General features: G+C 40.0%; 1 protein-coding gene across 1 annotated transcript; it reads left to right on the forward strand.

Moving 5' to 3' along the window:
• Positions 1 to 24,464, forward strand: slbp (stem-loop histone mRNA binding protein). Its single transcript, XM_061836108.1, has 8 exons — positions 1 to 215; positions 2,865 to 2,984; positions 7,095 to 7,208; positions 19,229 to 19,291; positions 21,357 to 21,479; positions 21,568 to 21,723; positions 21,800 to 21,908; positions 23,946 to 24,464. The coding sequence occupies exons 1-8, from the start codon at positions 157 to 159 to the stop codon at positions 23,988 to 23,990; spliced, it is 789 nt and encodes a 262-aa protein (XP_061692092.1). The 5' UTR covers positions 1 to 156; the 3' UTR covers positions 23,991 to 24,464.
• The last annotated feature ends 2,387 nt before the right edge of the window (positions 24,465 to 26,851 follow it).

Genomic DNA, 26,851 nt, shown 5'->3' on the forward strand with positions numbered 1-26,851 from the left:
GTAAGACCCGCCTTTTCCGGTCATGTGACGTTTTGTATGGTTTGGCCGCGCGTCTTCTCGTGTTGGCGGGTGTTTGTTACCTGCTAGACCCGGCGAAGTTTGGACTCACTGCAGTATTTGTTTGTGTAATTTACAACTGCATACACTCCTGAAAACATGTCTGACTTGGCGAGAGGTGGGAGATGTGATGGAAACATTACCAAGCCAAGCGACAGGTAACTGTAAAGAGGCGACCTTTATAAGATTGGCCACTGCGATATTCGTTAGAATGTGTTGCTCAGTGACTTTCTGTATTGTGTTCAACGTGTCCTATCTACACTTCCAGTGAATCATCCTTTAACGGCTAGCTTTTCGCCTACTTAAGATAGCTGGTCCTATATACTATTTAACTATATAGTAACATTTTATTTTCCGACGTTCGGAGTCACTGAACGTGGGCCGTTGTGGAATTGATTGGTGAGTTGAGAGTAAACCAACGGTGCTGCGTGCCAACGAAAGCAAGTACTTGCGATGTGAGCTAATCTGAATATGGCTGCATGACGCGCAACTCTTAGCAGTCGGACCTAGGAAGTAAATGGCGGGAAAAACAAATAGCCTCTTGTGTCGAGCAAAAAAAGGCACAGTGTTCTAGTATGGTGACGTACTACGATACAAATTAATATGAATTTCAGGAATTTCAAATTGTTTGAAGCAATGCAAATATGTTTTGTGCGACTACTGCCATTGAGGCTAAATGCAGACCCCCCCCTCCCCACACTACTGTATTAATGCTCACTAATTACTCTCGTTTTGAAGCGTGTGTGTATATATAAATGTGTGTGTGTGTGTGTGTGTGTGTGTATATATATATATATATATATATATATACATATACACGTGGATGTGTGTGTGCGCGTCCGCGTAATCACGAATGTATAGTGTTCGTTAATTCAACAGTCATGGGAAAAATTATTAGACCATCCTTATTTTTTTTCAGTTTCTTGTTCATTTTAATGCCTCGTAAAACTAAAAGTGCGTTTGTTTGGGAAAACTATAATGGTTGCAACGAAAGGTCATAGGAGTTTTAATTAAGACATATCAAGTTCTTATCCCCCTTTCATGAAATTGAAGAACAAAGACAGAATTGACCCCTCCGTACAGGGCACTTAACCACGCCTCCTGAGGTGACGTCACGCCACGTGCACCCACGTAAGACAAACAGTAAAAAATGGCAAATACAATACATTCTGAACTGAGACAGACTCTATGCTTCTGATTTCATTCAAATCAACGATATATTATAGATTCTAAATACAATACGTTCTTAACTGAGAGAGACGCCATGCTTCTGATTTCATTCAATCATTCACACGTAGCAATGTTATGCTAGCGGAGAACGTCTCATTCATTTATACGAGACGTGTATTAAAAATCAAATTTAGGGCATATCTTCGTGCAAACACAGTCTGGTTAAGCTTCGGCCGCGAGCCAGCAAGAAATCAATACGTTTGTGCAGTCCGATCATCGCTAAATAATGCTCAACAAAGAATAAGTGTGTCAATCGTTCACACGCAGCAGTGTTATGCTAGCAAAGTACTTCGAATTCATTTATACGAGACATCTATTGAAAATCAAATATAGGGCATACCTTCGTGCAAACATATGTGTTCCGGTTGATATTAGATGGATTTAGTTGATGATGCGGTCTTCCACAAAGTTTGATCCATCGAAGGCATTTTTCGTACTGGGTCTTCGGTTTTGGACAGGGTACGAATCGAACTCCACCAACTAGCCTTTCAGGATACCTGTCGTCACTATTACAAAGTCCGTGACTACACCTCTTAACCATATTTTTTGTTAAATAACCCAAATACGCGATAAAACGCTAACTAACCCTATACTGGACCATGCAAAGTTGTCTGAGAAAATGGCGGGAGCAAAAACGGGCTTTGGTCTATGCAGATCTCTGGCCTCTGATTGGTCAGTGACGCGGATTGCGCAATATCCACGGAGGGGTCAATTTCGTTCATGACTGCAATAAATGCTGATGCCATGAAACCCACCCCCACACACAGACCACACAGAATTTCTTCATTCCGTCTGAGAAAGTATAACATGTTGGTAATTAACCACAGCTGTTGTAAAAAATGGTTATTGCTAAACCTTTACCATAGGAAAAGTGTATACATTTGAAATACTTGCACTTGAATACCTTGCAAAGAATAATTTCACAGTAGCTTCTTAAAGGAAGTGATGCAGGCTTTTTCACATGGGTCCAAATATGTAAACTGGAACTTTTTTCTCTATGTGTAAAATCATCTTTGAGAAACTGCTTTATGAACTTACTCATCTTTGCCAGATATTAAAATGTGTTCCATGATATGAAACTGAAGGCAAGGTTCTTAGGAGTGGAGTTAAAATCCCAGTCCTTGTGTGCAGTTTGCATTTTCTCCTCCATGCCTCGGTGGGTTTTCTCCAGGCTCTTCGGTTTCCTCTCACATCTCAAGAACATCCATTAATTGGAGACTCTAAATTGCCTGTGTGAATGGTTGTTTGCTTATATGTGCCCTGCGATTGACTGGCAGCCAGTTCAGGATGTACCTTGTCCCCTGCCTGAAGAGAACTGTGAGAGGCTCCAGCACATTTGTGACTCTTGTGAGGATAAGAGGCTCAGATAATGTATAGATGCATATGAAACTAGAGTTTTGATAAACATAGTATTTTACTGCTTAGGTTTATTATGAATTGTGTGTGTGTGTGTGTACACACACACACACACACACACACACACCACACACACACACACACACACACACACACAGTAGCGATTTCAGCGTACATTTTTTTAAGCCCGCCTTATTTATCCATTTATTTATTTTCCCCAGGTCTCATGGCTCATCACATTGGTCCCACTGCAGGAAACGAGGAATTGACGGAAGCTTGCGCTCGAGAAGCGATGATATTAATGGTGAAGATGACACTGAAACTAACAACAGAAATGCCAGGTGTGTGTCTGCATTCTACAGATCTACTGTAAATACCTGGGTTGGCAAACCTGTGGCTCTTTGTGTTCATGTGGCTCTGATGAATGCATGAAAGCAGATCGAATTTTTTTTTTTTATGTGCGTGCGATTTGCTTGCGTTTACAGTGAAGAAAAGTATTTGAACCCCCGCTATATTGCAAGTTCTCCCACTTAGAAATCATAGAGGTCTGAACTGTTCATCATAGGTGCATGTCCACGGTGAAAGAGATCTAAAAGGAAAAATCCAGAAATCACAATGTCACGATTTGTGTGTTTCAGCTGTAAATTAGTATTTGAATACCTGAGAAAACCAATGTTAACATTTGGTCCAGTAGCCTATAGTATTATAGTATAGTTGTATAGTAGCCAATTACAGAGGTCAAATGTTTCCTGTAGTTGTTCACCAGAATTGCACACACTGCAGGAGGGATTTTGGGGTCATTGTCATGTTGAAAGACGTAGCCACGATCTTAAATGCTCTGACTGAGGGAAAGAAGTTGTTCCCCAAAATCTCACAATACATGGCCGCGGTCATCCTCTCCTTAATACAGTGCAGTCGTCCTGTCCCATGTGCAGAAAAACACCCCAAAGCATGATGCTACCACCCCCATGCTTCACAGTATGAATGGTGTTCTTGGGATGGAACTCATCGTTCATCTTCCTCCAAACAGGGTAATACATAGAGTGGAGGTGGACTTTTCAAGGCGGACTAACAGGTCTTTGAGGTTCAGAATTCCATCTGATAGACTGGTGTTCAAATACTTATTTGCAGCTGTATCACACAAATCGTTAAAATCATACATTGTGATTTCTGGATTTTTCTTTATAGATTATCTCTCACAGTGGACATGGACATGCACCGCCGATGAAAATTTCAGACCCACCCATGATTTCCAAGTGGGACAGCTTGCAATATAGCAGGGTGTTCAAATACTTATTTTCTTTACTGTATGTTGACTGGTCCCAGTAGTGTGCTAAGTAGATGGAAACAGTCCTTTGAGAAGTTAATGAATGAAGAGAATGGGAGAGAGGGTAGAGTAGAAGAGGCAAGCGTGAATGACCAGGAAATGGCAATGATTAGTAAGGGGGAAGTTAGGCACTGAACAGAATGGAAAAATGGAAAGACAGCTGGTCCTGATGACATACCAGTGGAGGTATCGAAGCAATTTGGTGAGGTGGCTGTGGAGATTTTGACCAACTTAATCAATCGAATACTATCAGAAGAGAAGATGCCAGACAAATGGCTGAAAAGTGTGCTAGTCCCCATTTTTAAGAACAAAGCCGATGTTCAGAGCTGTGGAAACTATAGAGGAATGAAGATGATGAGCCACACAATGAGGTTATGGGAAAGATTCGTGGAGACTAGACTCAGGACAGAAGTAAGTATCTGCGAGCAACAGTATAGTTTCCTGCCTCAAAAGAGTACCACAGATGCATTATTTGCCTTGAGGATACTCGAGGAAAAGTACAGAGAAGGTCGGAAGGAGCTACATTGTGTCTTTGTCGACCTGGAGAAACTCTACCAATAGAGGAACTGTGGTACTGCATGCGCAAGTCCGCTGTGGTGGAGAAATATGTTAGAATAGTTCAGGACATGTATGATGCCAGTAGAACAGCGGTGAGATGTGCCGTAGATGTTTCAGAAGAATTTAAGGTAGAGGTGGGACTGCATCGGGGATCCACTCTGAGCCCCTTCCTGTATGTGGTAGTAATGGATAGGCTAACAGATGAGGTTAGACTGGAATCCCCTTGGACCATGATGTCCGCAGATAATATTGTGATCTGCAGTGAAAGCAGGGAGCAGGTCGAGGAAAAGTTAGAAAGATGGAGGCAGGCACTGGAAAGGAGAGGAATGAAGATTATCCTAAGTAAAAGAATATATGTAGCACAGCTGGTCAGATTACTCCTCAGATCATGCCTAAAGCCTCACAAAGTCAACTTGTTGGTGTTCCGTGTTTGGAACATTCAAAATATAGATTTGCGTAGGACCTTTCCTTGCTCAACTGGACAGACTGGTCATTCCACCCGTCTCAATGACATTTTTTTCTTTAATGAACAAATGGTTATTTATGTAACTAATTTCTCATGTCAAATACTTCAAATAGCTCATTTACTTTGGTCACTGTATGTAGTTTTGGAGATAAGTTTTAGTGATGTCCAGAGGCACTCCTAAGAGAGTTCTCAAATTTAATGCAAAACTGGTTTCTGTGATGTTCTGCTTATTACCATTTTTAAATTAATGCTACTTTTTTTTTAACCAACTGGAAACTTGATTGGCAGTTGTTAAGCTATTATGACTGAAATACCTCTCAAATGTTTTTTTTAAGCACAATTTTTGTGAAGAGAGCCTGACTCACTTTAAAGGTCACTTTTTGGTCCACACACACCAGTTGAGAAATACAGATTTAAACTGAATCACCATGACAGCTAAAGGAGCACCTACTTAAAGGACGACTTCGTCGGTAAAAATAGATATGGGAGCACAGGTTAGAAGATGCGAGTTTAGTCTTTCCTTTAATGCAAAAACAATCCACAGATTTCACATCTCTAAATTGTCAACTATTTTTGTAAATTCTGCAGAATTCTTCCCTCGATCAGAGATTCAGATTATCCCGGCTGCAAAACTGACAGCCAATCAGCGTTTCAGCTAGTTCTTCCTGATCTGACCCCATTCCCTGTGGATATGGTTTCACCGAACAAACAATGTCCACTAGCTGGCATTTTATGTCTGATTTTAATTACCAACACATCAAACAAAACAAAAATAACATAATGGACAATGTTCAAGCCTGTGTATGAGCCAGAATACACACAGTCGGAACTTAACATGCTGGACGGGGGAAGTGACACGGACTATAAAGCACAGCAACAGTCCCAAAATATGGAACTCTCAGATTTTCCAGATAGGCTCGTTTTGAAAGACTGGTGTTTGTCTTCTCTGTGTGACCAAATGCCAACTGTGGCAGTATGCCAGTGTTGTCATGAGTTTGAAAAGGTAAAGAAAAAACAACAATTGAGCATATCGTAATTAATTTGGATCCCAATCAATGTCTGCATCACTTCCTCAATCAACGGTGTTGATAACACTACCCATCATAAAGTATTTTGTTGCTTATACTGGGACTTGGAGCTATAGCTAGGCAACTAATAACCAGTAATGGTGGTTATCTTCATTATCCCCCACATATATAGCACACAAAAATGACTTACCTCTATTCTTTGGAGTTTCTTTTGTTTTTCTTCCGCGGCTGACAGTTTTTTTTTAATGTTCAAAAATAGTAGGATAGGCATCCACTTTTTTTTTTCCTTCTGTTTGGTGTAACGATGCGGTGGAATGAAAAATTTAGGGTCCTGTTCCAGAAACCGTTCTAAGAAGTGATCAATGCAGATGCGTACAGATTTCCCTGGCTGATGAACGAGCCTCAGCCGTGACAGCCACAGCTTTATTCTGTCAGGTTTACCCCATGGGAGGTTAAAGAACAACAAATTTGGGTGCGATTTCTCAGTTTTGTTGGAGTTTGGTGCACAAGACACCGGCATCTTGTCCTAGCTAGAAAGATTTGTCCGGAATGCTAAGTCCCTGTGATGTCACTGGGTGGGGCAATGGTAGTTTGTTCCAGGTTTGCCTGTGAAAGCTGACAGATATCCAGATATTACGTGGATTTCAAATCTGTGCTTTATTTTCAATTACTTGCACCTTTTTTTTCTAATTACTGTACAAAATCCTTCCATCCATTTTCTTAGCCGCTTATCCTCCACAAGGGTCATGGGGAGTGCTGGAGCCTATCCCAGCTGTCAACGGGCAGGAGGCGGGGTACACCCTGAACTGGTTGCCAGCCAATTGCAGGGCATATGGAGACAAACAGCCGTACTCACAATCACACTTAGGAGCAATTTAGAGTGTAATGTACACAATGTATGTAATAATATTACTTCAGATTGGAGAGTTTATTGTACATAGAAATTTGGGACAAAATCCTCCCTTAAGCACAGTTCTCTTTCTGTATTCTGTTTCGGGCACACTGGATAGAAAGAAGCAGAGCTCTGATGTGTGATAAGGTGTTCATTTTGATTCTTGTTTTTCTTCTCTAGTTTTACAACTCCAGAGAGCAGAGGCCCAGTTTCTCGGTGGACTCAACGGGCTGACTGGGGCAGCCAGGTGGAAGATGACGAAATGAGGAGAGATGTGCAGAGAGACATGCGGCGGTAACATACTGCTTCTCTTACTCTATGGCAGTAGTTCTTGGCTGTTTTTACATGCTTGATTTTGTGTAGTTCAATAAGTTCCAATTCCTGCTCCATAAAGCAAATGTAGACTGACTTTGACTTAGAACTCCTCGTAGGATTGTACACTGTACTGTACTCTGTTAAAGTATAACAATATCTCATGGTCAATAATGAAACAATACCACATGTTTTTAGTCCTGGTACTTATGTGCATTAAATGGCACATGGTATAAAATAGATAAAATGTTTTTGAGGGAGACATTTCACTATCTTTCAATTTCATACCCCCTGCCCCCCCCCCCCAAAAAAAATGTATTGTATTCATATATGAGTAGCTAGTGCGCTGTGGTAGACTGAAAGGAACACTTTCTCGAAAGTAATAGGAATGGGAGCACACATTAAAAGTTAGTAGATGAGGGTTCAATGTTTCCTTTAATCCCAGAGTTATCCACAGATTTCACCAAGAAACAGGTCTAAATTGGAAAAGTATTATCGAAATTTCTCTCTTGCTCGGACATTCCAATGAGCCTGGCTGGAAAACTGACAGCCAGTCAGCGTTTGCCATGCCTGCAGTGCTTCCTGTTCTGACACCCCCACCCCCTACCCCATTGCTCGTGAATTTTTTTTTTTTTTTGGGGGGGGGTTGAAAAGTAATTCCAAACAAGCAAGACAAAAATAGCATAATGTAGAATGTTCAAGCCTGTGCGTTTGAGCCCTATAACACTGACGACGAACAATAATCCCATTATATGGACCGGAGATTTGTTTAATGCTTGATACTTTTTAGGGCACCCTAACCCTAAAAAAAAAAAGTGACTTCCCTAAAGTGATTACACGTATATATCCATCCATCCATTTTCTTAGCCGCTTAGCCGCATGAGGGTCGCGGGAGTGCTGGAGCCTATCCCTACTGTCAACGGCCAGGAGGCATGTTACACACACGCAGAGACTGGGAGAAAATGCAAACCCCACACACGGAGGTTCGGGATTTAACCCGGGTCCTCATAACTTTACAGCTGTCCACCGTGGCTCCACCTAAAGTTGCTTATACAGTAGCGGCACGAGAGGCTATAGCTAAGCGGATATCAACCAATAATGGTTAGATGCGTGGAAATTTCCCCAGCTGATGAACGAGCCTCAACTGTCACAGCCACAACTTTATCCTGTCAGGTTGACCCCACAGGAGGTTAAAGAAGGACAAATTTGGCTGCGTTTTCTCAGTTTTGTTGCAATTTGGTGCACAACATGTCAGCATCTTGGCTGAGCTAGGACGAATGGTCTGTAATGCTAAGCACCAGCGACGCCAGGGGCGGGTTCAAGGACGTTTCTTCCGGGTCTGGATGTGAAAGATGGCACATATCCAGATTTTGCTTGGATTTCAAAAATGTTCTTTTTAAAAAAAAAATTTCCGATTAATATCCAAAATAATATTACTTCACATTGGAGGGTTTATTGTGCATATGAATTTTGGGGAGAGTCTTCCTTTAAGCGCAGAGGTTGGGAACCTTTTTTAGTGAGAGAGCTGTAAATGCCAAATATTTAAAAATGTAATTTCGAAAGAGTCATACAATATTTTAAAAATTAAATACAGGTGTATCTGCGCATTTGCATATCATAATGTAATTGATCTAACAAAAGTTTGTTTGAATGTTGAATGTTTTTACAAGCGGACCTCTCCCACTTGTTGGATTTGGAGATGAACGTTTCTCACGGCTCTGCCAAATAAATAAGTGGTTAAGATAAGTGTGTACTGCACCGCCCGCGAGTTTCTTTGACAATTTCCTTGTTTTTTGGGAGCATGGACATTGTTACAAAGCAGACTGTTTCTTTCTGAATAGACAAGGAGTTAAGTTATTGGCTGCCCACATTGTTTTACCCATTCACTGCCCTGAAAATAAAATGCTGACAAAAATTGAGGACAACAGGATGCAGTTGTTCCCAAACAATCAGAGAACAAGAGACAAGACAAGGTGCAGACAAACTCATTTGGGTCATCCAAACCATCAGATGAGCAAATGGCAAATGGAATGAGCCAGCACTTAAAATCTCCCACACCTCTTCCTGCCCTATTGGAAATTCTGAGACGTGGATGCCTCAGAATTTCCCCTCTACAACTAAGACAACCAAACAATCTGCAACAGGTGTTGGATCCTGCTCTCCTAGCCTGAATGCAGGTCTGATGGTTATGGTGAAGACTATTGTTAATGTTGGAATCCAGCCCATACCATGTCAAGAATTTCCTCCCATTCCCCCTCGCCTGAAAACACCGTCCACTAAGATGCGAAAGGTCGTTGTTGTTATACCACAGTATGTATTTGTTACCTCATACCATAATCATAATCTATTGACATTGCACTGAGACATTTTTAAAGAGGTCAATAGACATTCAATTTCAAAACTAAATATTCATATCAAATTATTTTATTTCATCATGATGTATTATCTGGTGTAATTTACGGCAGTATCTATTGTCAACCCATTGATGAAAGATAGCAGTAGATGATCTATCTCTTCCTAAAGCATGTAGAGGGGGAAAGTTTTCAACTTCAATGTAACGTGGTACCACGCGAGAAAATGACCGCTCGTGTTTAGATATATGGACAGACTAGTCTGTTAGAACGTAGATCAATTCAAAGTAAATCCCAATCTCATATATTTTATAGTTAGATACCAAAACATTACCTGTGTTATATCCCAGGATATCTTTAGGAATGCATGTTGAAAGCTGAATGATGCTCTCAAACGGTTTTAAGGTTATTTTGCCTCCTATATTTAAAATACAGAATTAGCTTTTTGTGCACTGTATTGTCTGTGCTTTCATCCTCGATCAGGCTGTGCCAAGGTGGAATTTTAACATAATACACCATCTCATCCGGTACTTTCTACTTTTGCTTCAGACCAGACTTTTTTCACTCAAAAAAAAGAGAAAATCTCGTCCAGTTTCACAACTTTTTCGTCTATTATTCACGTACCCCGACATTCATTAAAGCAACAGCATTTTTTTTTTTTTTTTTTTTACTGAGAGAAAACACAAGCAGGATCTCTCTCTTTGCTCTGCGTTGTCCAGTTTGTAATTGAGTGTAAGAGCCGAAGGGGGACAAAGTCCGGTGAACGATCACGAGATCGTGTGCTTCAGTATTGGAAAAAATAAAAGAGTCAGGCTGTGGTTCACAGCGCTGGATTGGTTTTCTTGTGCGCTGAGAATGTCAATGTATTTCTACTTGTAACAAATTTTACACGCATGATTTTCTTGACTGCGCGGATTTTGAGTGCGATGCCGCACAGGCACGATCGCGCCTGTCAAATCACAGTGACTGCATTACAACCCATGATCTGGGTTTTTATTAAATTAAACGTGAACAGAAAATAACCACAATAACATTTTAAATGAGGCAACACCAGCAAATCTTTTTTGTATGTGTCAAACAGGGAAAAAGGCGGTGGTATTGGTTATTTTTTAAGTCATTATTTCAATTTAAAAAAATTATACTGTGTGATGTTAGCTATGACCCCCGAAAAGTGAAAAAACAGCGAAGTAGAGAATGTAAGTTTATGTGAATACCAGAACGTTTCAAATATGTAAACTGTATTTGTAGTTTGTATATTTGAGACAAAAAGAGTTATTTAGTCAAATTTTTATATACAGTACAGCCTCGGTTCTCAACCACAATCCGTTGTAGAAGTGATTTGATCGATATTTCCCATAAAAATGAATGGGCGGGGAGTAATGGGCTCCAAGCCTAAAAAATTGGGATTTTTTTTAAAAGCTTTTCCTTATAATAAACTTCATAGTAGTAATACATGTATAGTTTAATTTATATCATAAAATAATTCAAGGAATATATTTATTTTTTGCTTAAAATGTACGCTTTACTAGTAGAGTAGGCAACGCTGAGAGTGCATTGCTGTATCTGCAGCGACTCGGCCTCCAGCCTTGTAAACTTATTTTATTTATTTTTTTATTAAGAATGCAGAATAACTTTAAACAAGCAATAATGAGTGGAAAAATAAGTTTTTTGGTTTTGTTTTTTTTGGAAACAAAACAAAAATGAAGAAATGCTAATGGAACAGAGCATTATTAAAGTTCACAAGAAAAAAGCAATGCAAAACTATCAACTGACTCGTGCCCTTTTCACAAAGAATGAATCTAGTGTCACTTGTTTCAACTGTCTTTTAAGCACTTTTCTGAAGCAGCTCATCAAAACAAAATTTTATAGTGGTCTGTTACATTCGGCTTTATTGGGGTGATAAAGTTCTACGAAATTATGGATTTCGTTCCATTTGGAACAGATAGCTTTTATATGATCACTTGGGTCATCCTTCTTGCCTTCAACCTCATCAGACGACATCTCCTCTAACATCTTCTGTTCCTCCTGAAGGTGCAGGATTTCTCCGGTAGTGAGCTTCCACTTGCCTTTTTTGAAGGCATGATGGGGGTTAGTAGTCCTCAATCGGAAGGAAAAAACGTCTCTACCAGGGCATGTCTTTGTACAGAGGCTGCATTATTCAGAATAACAAAGCGTGTTGTGGGGGGGTCAGCTGGTCGCGTGCGCGTGTTAGTTTTTTTTTTTTTTCTTTTTTTCGGGGGTTCGTTGAAATTTACAGCAACAAAGCGTGTCATGGGTGGGTCAGGTGGTTGGGCCGCGTGCGTTATGTTATTTCCTGGTTTTGTTTGGGGCGTTTGAGTACCGATTTTCGTTCGAAAACAGAAGCAAAAAAATCTCAAAATTTTCATTTGAAAACCGATTTGTTCGAAAACAGAGGCTGTACTGTACAGCATTATACATTTATAATATAAATTATATTATGTTATATTGTTGTATATTGCTGGAGGCGCTGCTTGTGCATGTGTGTACCAGAATGTTTAAAATGTGTTAACAGTAAAGTTATACTTTGCATACTTGGGGTTACAACAGTACAAGTGTCTAGTTAAACAATAACATTTTTTTTTTTATTGTACGACAGAAAGTGACAAAGGAAATGCGTGATGTCTTTTTCTGTAAAGCGCAGAATGTTCCTAATGCACCGTTGTCGTATCCATCTCACACGTCACCTCCGTCCCACCAATGTGCCTTTCTTCGTTGCATCACATTGTTTGTGTAATTAAAAGCAAAAAATGAGAGGAAAATGAGATGCCTACGTCTAATTAATCAAACATTGCTGATGGTTTAACTGGGGTTTTTATCTTTGAGGAAAAACATTTTTGTTTTTACTTCTGCTTCAAAATTCCCCTGTACCAGGACATATAGTGAAGAAAATAAGTATTTGAACACCCTGCTAAATTGCAAGTTCTCCCACCTAGAAATCATGGAGGGGTCTGAAATTTTCAGTGTAGGTGCATGTCCACTGTGAGAGAGAGAGATATAATCTAAAAAGAAAAATCCAGAAATCACAGTGTGTGTTTTATTTATTTATTTTTTTAATGATTTATTTCTGTGATACATCTGCAAATAAGTATTTGAACACCTGAGAAAACCAATGTCAATATTTGGTACAGTAATGCAATGCCAGAAGTCAAACGTTTCCTTTAGTTCTTCACCAGGTTTGCATACACTGCAAGAGGGATTTTGTCTCACTCCACACAGATCTTCTCTAGATCAGACAGCTTTCTGGGCTGTCGCTGAGAAACAGAGTTTCAGCTCCCTCCAAAGATTTTATTTTGGGTTTAGGTCCAGAGAGTGGCTAGGCCATGCCAGAACCTTGATATGCTTCTTACGGAGCCATTCCTTGCTTTTCCTAGCTGTGTGCTTCTGGTCATTGTCATGTTGAAAGACCCATCCACGACCCATCTTCAATGCTCTGACTGGAGGAAAGAGGTTCTTCCCCAAAATCGCAATATACATGGCCACAGTCATCCTCTTAATACAGTGCATTCGTCCTGTCCCATGTGCAGAAAAACACCCACAAAGCATGATGCTACCACCCCCATGCTTCACAGTAGGGTATAGTGTTCTTGGGATGGAACTCATCATTTGTCTTCCTCCAAACACGGTTAGTGGAATTATGACCAAAAAGTTCAATTTTGGTCTCATCTGACCAAAAAACGTTCTCACATGACTCCTCTGTATCATCCAAATGGTCATTGGCAAACTTAAGAAGGGCCTTGACATGTGCTGGTTTAAGCAGGGGAACCTTCCGTGCCATGCATGATTTCAAACCATGACGTCTTGGTGTATTACCAACAGTCCCCTTGAAAATGGTGGTCTCAGGTCATTGACCAAGTCCTGTTGTGTAGTTCTGGGCTGATTCCTCACCTTTCTAAGGATCATTGAGACCTCACGAGGTGATATCTTGCATGGGGCTCCACTCCGAGTGAGATTGACTGTCATGTTTAGCTTCTTACTTTTTCTAATGATTGCTCCAACAGTGGACCTTTTTTTTCACCAAGATGCTTGGCAATTTCTCTGTAGCCCTTTCCAGTCGTGTGGAGTTGTACAATTTTTTTTCTGGTGTCTTTGGACAGCTCTTTGGTCATGGCCATGTTACAAGTTTGAGTCTGACTGATTGCATGGTATGGACAGGTATCTTTATGCAGCTAACGACCTCACACAGGTGCATCTGATTCAGGATAATACATGGAGTGGAGGTGGACCTTTAGAGGCGGACTAACAGGTCTTTGAGGGTCAGAATTCTAGCTGATAGGTCTTCAAATACTTTTCTTCACTGTAACCCCGTCAACACAATTGCTGAATGCAACAGCTTGTATGATTGTCGCATGCTTCTGAGGGCGTAGCCCTTTTGAATTTTTTTCAAACCAACCTTTGCTTGCCAAAAAGCCTCGTCCTCAAGGGGTAAATCCCTCATTGGTTAATCAGAACTTTCTTCAATGTCTTCATCATTGCACATTTTCCCTCCTTATTACAAGTTATTGAAGCGGTTTTACGAATGTACATCACATCCTTCCTTCTGTAGCGCACCCCTGATTCATTCAGGTCATAATGGTGCCACAAAAGCGTAACTCTTTGATCATACCCAAAAGTTTGTTTTTCGCCGATCGTCATCTTCCTCTTCCGCTTGGGTGCTTCAGAAGAATTTTTCACATCAGCACAGCGGTTTGGCGGCGCTATGAACTAGAGACATTATCATGCACACAGTCAACGCCATAGAAAATGACAGATGGGAAGGGAAAGGGTGAAATGGGAGTTTCTTCGATGATGCGCATCCATTCAGCTCATGAGATAAATCCACACATGCTCTCATTGGTTGTCGTGCCGGGCACCAATCACTCGGCTCGTATCAATGTGTCTTCCTGTGATTACAGTACTGTATGCCGATCTGGCTTTTTTTGGGGGAGGGGGCGGAAAAGAAAACACTGCACTGAAGCCTGCAATGGGTGAAGAGAGAGAGGGATTGCTGTATCAGTTTATGGAGAATTTTTCAGAACTACTGTCGGTAATTTGTACTTGGTAGAACTTTTTTTGTCATTGCGTGGAGTCCATTTTTGTGTATTTTTTTGTTTTCTACTTAAAAATTCTTCCAAAATTTCAGACCACCTATATCTCTAAGAAAATGTACCAAAATGAGAGTACTGCCACAAAGTTTATGGAGACTGTGGCTCTGTCACAGACTGTGAATGGTGAGACAATTTATGAACTTTTGGACAATTTCACCTCAAAAATTTCGAATGACATGAATGCTGTCACGCCTATTAAAACGAAGACCATCCTTTGGTGACCAAGAACATCGTGGGGGGCACAATGATGGTCAAGAGCTCTAAATCAAAGTGTAAGAAAGCAGAACGTTAGTGGAGGAAAAAATAACCTCCAAATTGACTGACCTCTACAGACAGTGTCTTTTGTAATTTAGTCACAGCTAGACAGCAACACTTTTCTGAAATCATCAGTAAGAACCACAATACTTGCACTCTTTGCTGTGGTCGACAATCTCACAACAACGCCCCAAATCAGATAGTTCCAGTACTCCTCACAGCCAATAAATCCAATGAGTTTGCGTATTTTAGTGAAAAATGCAATCCATCTGTTCAAATCTCAGCACGAATCAGGAAAATTATTCTACATTTGTAGCCACCCAGGTAAAATTCTATCTTATCAGAATTCGATAAAGTTGACCAGTAAACTGTCCAGCATCCGAATCTGAGACCATCAACGAGCTGTCTCGACTCAATGCCATCTGACTTTTCCAAAACTATAGAGAAGTCAGTGCTCGCTGATTTGCAGCAAATCAATTGCTCACTTGAGTCTGATGAGTTTCCTAAAGCTCTTAAAGGTCAAGTGTCGTCAAACGGATGATTTTTGGTATATTATTAATGAAAAACCCACAGCCAATATTGTCCCATGTGTTTTTTCACCACAAAACATGATTTTGACGTGTACAGCTTTTTGTAACTCCCGCCATGAAAATCCTCTCAGGGATTTGTTGTCGAGAAGAAGCAGGAACTGACGTAAAGGATAGCGGCGCCCCCTCGTGGACTCGTTTGTTTCCATTATTTTTACCTCCAGGAAGGTAGCTCGTTGTTCCTTGGTGTTAGCCAAAATGCCGGCTCATTGCATTGCTGGACATTGCTTGAACACTCGGATGATTGGAATTACGCTACATAAGTTTGAAAGAGACTCTGTTCGTTGTGAAAAATGGATTGCACGGGTGCAGAGGACGAACAAGAGCTTCGTGGGTTCCAAATAACAGGGAGGTGTATATACAGCTATTAAAAAAAAAAAATAATAATAGTTTGGGGCGGACCACGTAATCTGTCTCTCTCATAACGTAACAAAAGATGTGTATGAAATGTGTCGATGTGCATGTCTCCCAGCTAACAATGTCTCACTCAGCCTTGTCTCGATAGTGTTCATCGCGTACTGTGGCGACTTTGAACATACACCTCAAAGCAGCATAGCTCGCCTCCAGCTCCTCATATGCCACCACGAGCGTGGCGACTTTGAACATACCCCTCAAAGCAGCATAGCTCTCCTCCAGCTCATCCTTATATGCCACCATGAGCGCCGAAACTCAGCTACACCGCGCATGCGCGCATAAAGCGCTCCAGCTCGACTGTGAACAACCCCGTAAAGCAGCACCGCTCAGTCCCTCAAGGGTCAGTTTTTGGACCCCTCCTGTTCAGGCTGTATATGCTACCCTTTGGTCAAACTCTTAGAAAACTTTAATTTTGATTATCATAGTTATGCAAATGACAGTGTCTCCAGATGACTATTTCAATAATGGTGTTGTGCCACTGTCTATAAAGCGGATAAATAACTGGATGAGCCATAATCTTCAACTAAACCTCAGCAAAACTGAGGCAATTGTTTTTTGCAAAAAAGAAAAGAGAATTGCTGTTAGTAAATACCTAGATAGACTATCTTTAATAACCAAAGACCAAGTCTGAAACCTTGTTGTTCTGATGGATTCCGACCTGACTTTCAACAGTCATACCAAGTCAATTACAAAAAATACCTTTTACCATCTGAAAAACATCTAGAGGCTTGTATGATTTAAGCAGACCAGGAAAAGCTCATCCATGCTATTATCTCAAGTAGACTTGACTACTGTAATGGTGTTCTGACTGGACTCCCCAAAAAGAGCATAAAACAGCTGTAGCTCGGGTTATGATCAGAACAAAGAGGTCAGAGCATATGTTATGTGTAAATTTAGACTAAAATCCCCTCAAACCAGCAAAATGTGACAAGGCAAGTGTATTGAGTTTGACAATTTAACACATACAATACAACACAGACACAATAAAATAACACAAAATAGAAGCTCAAAGACAGAGTAGTCGAGCCAAACTGCTGAACGAATGTTCCCAAACAGGTAAATATTCCTTCCAGGGAATATTCCAAGTGAGCGAATGTTCCAAATTGTCCAAAGACGAAAGGCAGAAGTCTCTCGTGTACTTTATCCCAAGCAATGGTGTGGAGAAGCTCGTCGACTGTCTTTCTTGCCCTGTACACACTAGCAACTGCTCATCGTGTGTTTCTATTCTCTCTCTCTGTCTCTCTCTCTGTCTCTGTGTGTGTGTGTGTGTGTGTGTGTGTGTGTGTGTGTGTGTGTGTGTGTGTGTGAAGGAGAGGCTCGTAGAGACTTGAAAGTTATAATCCATAGGACCTATATTTTATTTATATATCACACAAACATACCTACATTTTTCATAAAAAATATTAGAAAGATTCTCAACAGAAAAGAAATAAATTAGCGCCAAAGTGCACATTTTCTTTGGAATCCGAATGCCCCCAGTGGCTGTTTCAAACCGAGGCTCTGTTGATGCTTGAGGAGAGATAGAGAGCTGTGATAAAGTTTTTTTATGGAATGCTCTGTGGAAGAGATAGGAACTGAAGAGGGGGAAATTTGTAATTCTTCCCATGTTCGAAAAACATCCCATGCAGGTGTAATTCAACCATATTTTTGTAAACCCGGGTTGATGAATACAACACATGGACATTATTCAGCGATACCTGACAAGGTCGCCCTGGAACTTCGCACCCAAAACACAAACTGGTAGGTGCCTTGAGAAATCTACCGTACACCTTGTTGACGGAATAATCTAATTCAAAGACTTTTAAACGTCTGATGCTGCTTGCACACAACAGTGAGTCATTTGTTGTTGTACTAGCGACTGAGTCGGCATAAAACAAAAAATCGAAACCTTTGGTATGGCTCTGCGTTTAAAGATCACATCTATAACATAGTACATTTCTTGATTGTTGTTAAAGTAACTTTGCATACATTAGTATGTCATGTTTTCACTTTTTAGTCAGAAGGTAATGATTGAATAAATGACAGGGCTTTACGCCACAGCGGCATTATTTCAGCCTTATCTTGGCGAGCAAAAGATAGTAAAGAAATACAACTTTGTGCTTAAAACAAACCAAATAACATAATTTTAACTGATTACTTTTTTTTTTTTTTAACCCAGGTGTAAATGTGGAATTTGCCAGCCAATGCCTTCCCAGAGAGAATGCCGCTGCTGTAAGGAAATTACAGAAACCTCCCAGCAGTTGGATGAAATCGCCTTGGCTTGCATTGTTAACCACGAAGGCTTTTACCCAGTCTGCCTAAACCATTTGTATTGGAGACAGCCTTGGAATGGTGTTTGGGGCCTCTTGGCAGGAGCAACAGGGTTGTTATACCATCTTGTGCTGTGCAGGGAATCAGAGCAGAATTTCCAGCCGCAGAACTTGAAGATGATGCCATGTTCACAGTATTTATGCCCAGCTGATGAACATTACCCTTTTGTTTGAATGAAGGTAAAAGCGTGGGTGTTGATCTTGGACTAATAATTGAGTTGGTATTCACTACTATCAATCTACGCAACACCCCCAGCAGCATTGTTCAGCATTTAGCTATTATGCTGCACACAAATAGAATAAGTTGCCAACAGAAATGACATCAGCCTTAAGTGTGTGTTTTTAAATCCAGGTTGAAAACTTTTTTTGTGATGCTTTTTAGAGTATTTCCACATTTAATATTTCTTGCACTGTCCGTTGTTTTTGATTGTACTTTTACCTTTTTGTCCGGAAATACAGTACTTTATACAACGATCGTGTTCAAGTCAGAATTTTGATGTGACAAAACTAACTTGTTCCATTAGGAAAAATTGCTTTCCCAAACTACATTCTGATAGGTCATCATTAATAATAATGTTCATAGTATTTATACATGGGCAAATGGGGAGAATCCAAGTTAAGGAGCAATACAGTCCTGAATAAGTCTACAGTGAGCCATGACGTGGTACAGCACAATGTGGAGACATTGGCAATGAGGAACACTGACTGGGGGGAAAAAAAAAGTAAAAATAATGAAAGAAAACTGGCACACTGTTCAGAGAAGCGCTACATTCTAATACAAAAAAAAATTAACACCTTTGAAGACAAATACTGTAACAGAGTTTATAAGAAAATGAAACACTCCAGGAAGTCAGATATTTGTCACGACTGTATAATGCCTTTACATAATGGGTGTTTTGAAGAGATCAAGCTTTGTTTTGATAATGGGCAGCATAAGCTGGGTTTAGACTCGTGAAACAGTAAAATGTTTTTACCGTTTAGGTACAGGAGGAGGATACTTGCTGCAGAGGTCACTCAGAGAGAGAGAAAGACATCTTCTGGCAGGTACAGATTCTTGAAAAATATTTCTCTCCTGATTTTTTTTTTTTTTTTTTTTAATCTATCACACAAAGTTTTCAAATTAAACCAATTTTTATATCACTGGGAGTGAACCCAAGAAAATAAAAAAATTTAGTTTTCAGATGGAAATTCAATAAATTAAGGCACAAAAAAAATGGAAACCTTTCGGACTATCTGAAAAAATAATTACCACCCCCTTGTTAAATTACAAATCACACCCAAACTGCCAAATGTGGCTGATGACATTGCATGGAATATGGCTACCACTTAGATGTTGAATGAGACTTCCGCAACGTTGCGCATGGATGACACGGTCTCCGCTCATATTTTATATAGACATTGAAGTGAACAATATGTATTTTTCATTACAATATGTATTTTACAATGTTTGTAAGGATGTCAGTAGGGCTTTAAAGCATGACATTCAAAGAAGGAAGACAAGAGGAACTCTGACTCAAAAGGAGAACCTAGGTGATGTGGACAGTCACAATCTCCTTCCCGTTCTGCCCACGTCCCTACAAACTCTTCTATTTCCTTAAGGCGGTCTGCAATGTCATAAGCAAATCAAACGTGAAATACAAAGCAAACGTGAGTCTTGTCACGTCTTCTCCTGATGAATGTAGAGTGCACAATGTTCCTAGGTGTGGAATACAGAATGGTCCAGCACCTTTTTTGCGTCTTCTGCGTCTCACGCTACTTCACATGTAATTTTTTTTGCATCATATTGTTCAAGCATAGGAAAAGCAAATATGAGAACTTTCTGTACAATTAATCAAACATTTTGTGTGTGATGGGTATGCTTAAAAAAAAAAAAATCAGGAAAGGGGTGTACTGTCTGTCGCCACTCGATTTTTATTTCTATTTGTCTATTTATTTATTTATTTTACTTCTTAAATTCTGGACATTACATCAATCTGATTCGTATTGGCCAATAATTAGCATTTTGTGCTGATAGGCTTTGTAATAATACGGCCATTGATCGCCTCCGCAAAAGACATTCACTCAGCGTCGTCATCCTGTATGGTTCATTTGAGTCCACAAGCGAGATTATTGTAAGGGCTTTCGTGTGTCTCTTGATGTTTACATATCTGACCTTCCCAAAAAAAAGTTGGTTGTGTGAGACAGACAAAAAATAATGCCTGGCTCCAACTACAAGACATTCGTTTTTTTCACCATTGCACTACGTCAGACTACTGCAATAAAATCCTGTATTCACATACCACCGCATCAAATCTATTATGATCACTGGGCTTTATCTTAACTCAAATGTGACCGGATACACTCGTTACCTTGGCAATGATAACTCAATGGTATACGTCATGCATTTCTAAAAACAAAATGGTGGAGGGAAAGATGTTGGTGGTAACCGGTGCTCGGGAGAGGAATTTATTGCGTAACCTTGCAAGATAGTGCCAGCACTAACTGTTCTCAACGAACATCCAGGAGTTCTGTAGCATCAAGCTCCAAAGTTTTGACGTGTGAAGTAATTGCAATAAGTTAATTTGATTACAGTACATTAGCACCCATTTTTTTCCATCATGTCGTGTTTGTTTGATTTAACTTATTAGAATACATATTCAGAAAAGATCAGTGTTTTCCAGCCTTTGTGTAACCAAGCCACATATTTTACATTTGAAAAATCTCACACTGCACCAACAAAATGTCACAAAGTGGATACATTGAATGTACTCCAAGCCATCTAATAGAAGACCATTCATTAGTTGTCACTGTTTCACTGGCATAAATGGATGAACAACGATAATTTCTTGTAAATGTGTTTTCTAGAGCAATTAACAGATGTATCTACAATAAATGAGCAAATTATTTAAATAGACAAATTGCTCATTCTCCTAATCTGATCGGTTATCATTTTTTATACTGTCGGCCCCAAAATCTTGAAGTATGATGAATGATTTCTGATCCATTTTTGTCATATGAATTTGCGATGAGATTTGGAATTCTATCAACATATAATTCAAACTTTTTTGTTAGAATATGTATTTTACCATGTTCATACATCACTACTTAATTTCTCCCAACGGTTCTGCAGCTGTGACTCGAGAGAGGGTGAAAACGTAGAAATGGATGAGACTGTGTTGCTACGACGACAGAAACAGATCAACTATGGCAAGAACACATTGGCCTATGATCGATATATCAAAGAGGTTCCCAAGTAAGTAGGTCAATTTTAAAGACTCATAACTTTAAGTAACACAGAAACTGCAGCTGCAACCTGGTCTATATATTTTCTTTGTTACCAGGCACTTGCGACAGCCAGGTGTTCATCCAAAGACTCCCAATAAATTTAGGAAATATAGTCGGCGTTCCTGGGACCAGCAGATCAGACTGTGGAAAGTAAAACTGCATGCCTGGGACCCCCCAGCAGAAGAGGAAGGAGAAGCCAATGCCAATAACATGTAGGTATATGTTTCTGCTTTAGTTTCCAACCCCAAACTATTCGTATTCTTTATGTGTTGTACATTACTCTTTCAGTGAGGAGCTTCTACCTGAGGACATTATGGACATTGAGCTAGACTTTCCTGTATTATCAGATTCTGGGAATGGTACCTGCTCTTTAACCACGCTCAACCTGTCAGTGGAGGTGAGATTCCAGTAACGTGTTAAAAATATGGGGGCTTTCGTTTCTTTGCCAAAGATGCGCTGTTGGGTAAAAATTCAGGAAGAAACGTCAATTTTTGTAGAGGTGTTTTATCCTGTCAATCCTTTTTCTTTTTGAGGCATGAATACCTTAAGGATACACAACTTTGGATTTCTTAGTGTATGGAAATTCCTAATGCACTTTTTTGCTAATATTATACAATTTTTTTTTTTTTAATGCAGAATTCAAATCTGAAATTCGTTATGAAGAAAACATTTTTATTTTTAGATTACCGGCAAAAAATGATCGCACATTGCTGGATTCGCCAGAAAAAGACAACATTGGCGAGCATTGGAATACATTGTAAGAACGCAGATTAATTTTCCGATATTGAACACTATTCTGGAGTGTCCCACGAAGACGATGAAGAATATGAGCTTTATAAAGGCATTAAAGGTTATCAATTTGAGCCAGTTATATAGCGTACACATTCGAATGAAGACAAAATAGGTACGAGACCACCCAGCTGTTCATTGTAAAGCGCGATGGATATGCCTGTGCTTGTATGAGAAACTATCTGCAATACGAGGCGTTTACCTGTAGTAGCGTTTTTCAGACACCGGGAAACTAGGTCAAACTTCACAGACTTTATTTAAAAAACACTTAATTTTTTTTAGGTAAAAACATTGAAAGGTTATTCATTTTATGGTAGTTGAACATATATTTTCGTCTAGATAAGATAATTTGCGTTAGAAATTAGACATTACATACACTAAGTACTTTTCAAGGCGTCAACAATAATGGAGTTGAAACATGTGAAAAGTGTTAAGTGTTTTAGTAGTTGATGAAAATACTTAAAGGGAAAGGCAAGTTTGAATAAGACATAAGTCCCCATAAATAAAGTAAAACTGATAATGCCAGAAACAGCTATTTTACGTGCATCCAACAACACTGCCGCTCTGCTTAGCTTTTTGGCTTTGACATGAGAGGATTCCTGTATAGGGCTCGCTGAAAGGGGTGTCCCACTAATACACCATAATGCTGGTCTTGAGCTGAATGTCCTTAGAGTACACACAGGCAGGCAAGTGTGTGTGTGTGTGTGTGTGTGTGTGTGTGTGGTGTGTGTGTGTGTGTGTGTGGTGTGTGTGTGTGTGTGTGGTGTGTGTGTGTGTGTGTGTGTGTGTGTGTGTGTGTGTGTGTGTGTGTGTGTGTGTGTGTGTGTATATATAAACAGTTCCTTTTTTAAAAAGGAACTGTTTTCGCAAAGTGTATGCAGACATCATTTACTTCAGGAAACGTTTTGTCTGTTTTCCGACATACTGACCAAACCAGGCACGGAAGCATAATTAAATTTTGTGCATTGTTAAATTTCAAGTAATGTCCTGTTTTTCAATACCGAGATGGAAGGTTTTTGTGAATTATTGGAAAGAAAAAAATGTGACAAATCATTCATTTTCCGAACCGCTTTTCCTCATTCAGCTCACTGGTGTGCTGGAGCCTACCATAGCTGACTCTGGGCAAGAGGCGGGGTACACTTTCTACTGGTTGCCCAGCCAAACACAGGGAACATATAAGCAACCGTTAACTTACAGGTCATTTGCAGTCTTCAATTAACCAACCATGCAAGTTTCTGGATTGTGAGAGGAAATCAGTGTAGAAGAACAAAACCCATACAGGCGAGGACAAATTTGAACTTGGCTCCTCAGAACTGTGAGGAAGACGTGTTAACTAGTGATCCAGCATGCTGCCATAGAATAATTTAGTTCACAATGTAGGGCACTAATAGCAGATCAGACTGAAATATGCACACAAACATGAGCCCATACACGAACTAGTGATATAATTTCAAGTGTTACAGTTTGGACAGAAGAGGAAAAAATGTCTGAAAGTTTCAATTTTCTTGTGTTCTGAGTCTGTTTTTGTGCTATGATTTACATTTTGGGGGAATAATAACTGCTCATTTACTATATTTTGATGATGAGTAGATAGCCATGGATACCTGTATAAGAAGCATTTCTTATTGAATGTGTTATGTTTCAGGATGATGACTGTGCAGGAACTCCAGTCAAAATGCAGAAGACTTGAACCCACAGCAGACCTTGACATGGCATAGCTAATTGTTCACACTGTTGTTGAATATTCGTACATATCTCAAATATTTTACTTTTACTCCCTGCAAGAGTAAGATTTTTTTTTCACCCCCCTGAAAGCATCTGTTCCAGGTATACTATACTATTAGGTATAGCTGTGTTTTAAGAAGGACATTACTAGAACAAAGTTTAATAAAAATGAATCAGGGATTGATTCTTTACAGTATTGTCCATTTAATTGGTTTATATGTTGGTGTTCAAAGAAGAACTTGAAATGAATACAGTTGTAAAATGTGGAGGCAGTTCAAAAGTATTTTCATTTTAGCGGTCCATTATTGTAAAATTTAACGGTGTACAATTTTAGAAGTCAAAAGGGCAGTAGGCTGGTTTTTATATGGAAATGTGACGTTTGTTTCGATGTAAAGACTTTGAAATAATAAAAAAAACTTGTATGCTGTACCACCTTTAATGCAGGAGTTTGCTTTAATTACATCTGAGCACCACCCCATTAAAGTTGTATTTTTCCAGTTTGTAGTAAATTACCCAGTATAATTAATTGTAGATTTGTTTTACAGGGCCAAGACCAACTATTAGTAGTAAAGGAGTACGATAACTTTTGCAAAGATACTCATTTGCAGTAGAAGAGAAAATACTAAAGTTAAAAGAATAATGAAAACTCCAATAATTTAAATGTTTTGACCATGTTTATGAAATGATTTACAATACACTGTATATATGTTTTTTAATCTTCAACAGGAGAGGAGTTTTTTTTTTTTTTTTTTTTTTTTTTTAAATTGTAACTAGTGGGGGTCACGGTTGCGCAGCTGTGGAGCGTTGGCCTCACAGTTCTGAGGGCTGGGGTTCAAATCCTGACCCCGTGGAGTTTGCATGTTCTCCGCATGGCTGTGTGGGTTTTCTCCGGGCACTCCGGTGTCCTCACACATCCTAAAAACATGCACTAATTGGAGACTTAATTGTCCCTACGTGTGATTGAGTACGGCTGCTGTCTGTCTTCATGTGCCCTGTGATTGACTGGCAGCCGGTTCAGGGTGTACCCCGAGTCCTAACCAATGATAGTTGGGATGGGGTCTGGCACTCATGTGACCCTTGTGAGGATAAGCAGCTCAGAAAATGGGTGGCGGAATTGTTAATCTTTTTCTTTGTTCTATATCCAAACAAGCAGTGTTGGGAATTCCTATGAGGATCAAAAGCATTTCTTCTGAAGTTAATGGAAAATGTAAATACACTAAATTGCTGCCTGTAGTTTACCCAGTTTTAAATTCTATGTATCGGTTGTCTGTAAATCAATAAATTTTTAAAAATACAGCTTATTGGCACTGATAATGGGCGTGACCAGTAATTGATAACTAGTTATTTGTGATTAACATGTTAACCTTTCACAAACTCCAAAGGCATGAAAAAGATGATTTAAAAAAAAAAAAAAATGTAGGGGGGGGTGGGGCTTCTAGGGGGATACCTGGCCCCCTGCAGAGATTTGTTTTTTTAATTTAACAAATGAAGCAATGGGCGGCACGGTGTATCAGCTGGTAAAGCGTTTGCCTCGCAGTTCTGAGGTCCCGGGTCCAATCCCGGACCCGCCTGTGTGGAGTTTGCATGTTCTCCCTGTGCCTGCGTGGGTCTCCTCCAGGCACTCTGGTTTCCTCCCACATTCCAAAAACATGCAAAATTAATTGGACACTCTAAATTTCCCCAAGGTGTGATTGTGAGTGCGTCTGTTTGTGCCCTGCGATTGGCTGGCAACCAGTTCAGGTTGAACCCCACCCCCTGCCTGTTGACGGCTGGGATAGGCTCCAGCACTCCCCGCGACCCTTGTGAGAATAAGCAGTGAAGAAAATGGGTGGATGGGTGAAGCAATCTGGGAGACTGGAAAGTACAATACATCAAAATAAACAGTTCGTTCACGCAGAAAAAAAATAACACTGCTCAAGTACATGTTGATATACAAATTTAAGATTAAAATTAATTTTGCCTCATTTCTTTGACTTTTTTGTTCTGGCCTTTGATTTGTGCCAGGCGTATCGCCACCTGCACCTGATGCCTGCATCAAGTGGAATCCACATGAATAGCAATCTGTTTAAGCAAGGTTAAGCACTGGTTCTTCTTTTAGGGCGCCTCGGCCACTGAATGTGTTGATCTCGTCAATGTGCTTGAATAGGCCTAGTTGTTTTGCCTCTGTTCTGCTCAGGAGATTTTCACCATTAGTTTTAGCTACAACCACACGGAAGCAGCAATTTCGCAGTTACCCACTGATGTTGACTTTTAGTGTAGCTAAAAACTGCCCCCTTGTGGCCACTATGCCACCTGGACTCTGAAGGGCTTTCTTCACTTCGTTGAGTTGAGGCTTGCTCCGTCGTGAGTCGTATGTGACTTCAGACATGATTGAGATGTCTGTACCGGAATCTATTTTAAATGAGACTGGCGCATCTACAACTGTTAGATTGGTGTGCCATGGTGGCTCATCTGCATTTGGTGCCTCTTTTTGTTTAAGCTGTACTGAGGCTAGAAGCAGTGTCACTCTCATCAGCCTAGGTTATCTCTTGTCCAGCTTTTGAATAGCACACTGCTGCAAAGTTTCCAATTTTGTTACACTTGATGCATTTTTTTCCTTTTGGACAGCACTGTTATGATTACGCCCGCATCTTGTGCACGCACCCTTTATCATCCTTTTCTTTATCTTGATCATGGTGCCATATTTCTTATGTTCAGTTTTCCTCACTGACTTTACATTGTCCACGTGCTCTGCGCTGTACTCTCTCTGTATTCTGTGACTTGACCAATTCACAATGTCTGGTTGTTTCAATGGTGGTCTTCAATGTTGCCAGCTGGTGTTAGACG

This window comes from Syngnathoides biaculeatus, chromosome 11 (genome assembly GCF_019802595.1).
Source record: "Syngnathoides biaculeatus isolate LvHL_M chromosome 11, ASM1980259v1, whole genome shotgun sequence".
Classification (NCBI taxonomy): domain Eukaryota; kingdom Metazoa; phylum Chordata; class Actinopteri; order Syngnathiformes; family Syngnathidae; genus Syngnathoides; species Syngnathoides biaculeatus.

Excerpts from the sequence above, each read along its gene's own strand:
- slbp (XM_061836108.1), top strand. The coding sequence starts at position 157 with ATGTCTGACTTGGCGAGAGGTGGGAGATGTGATGGAAACATTACCAAG. Across the intron at positions 21,480-21,567 it reads TATATCAAAGAGGTTCCCAA|GCACTTGCGACAGCCAGGTG; the intron begins GTAAGTAGGTCA and ends CTTTGTTACCAG. Across the intron at positions 21,909-23,945 it reads CGCTCAACCTGTCAGTGGAG|GATGATGACTGTGCAGGAAC; the intron begins GTGAGATTCCAG and ends GTTATGTTTCAG.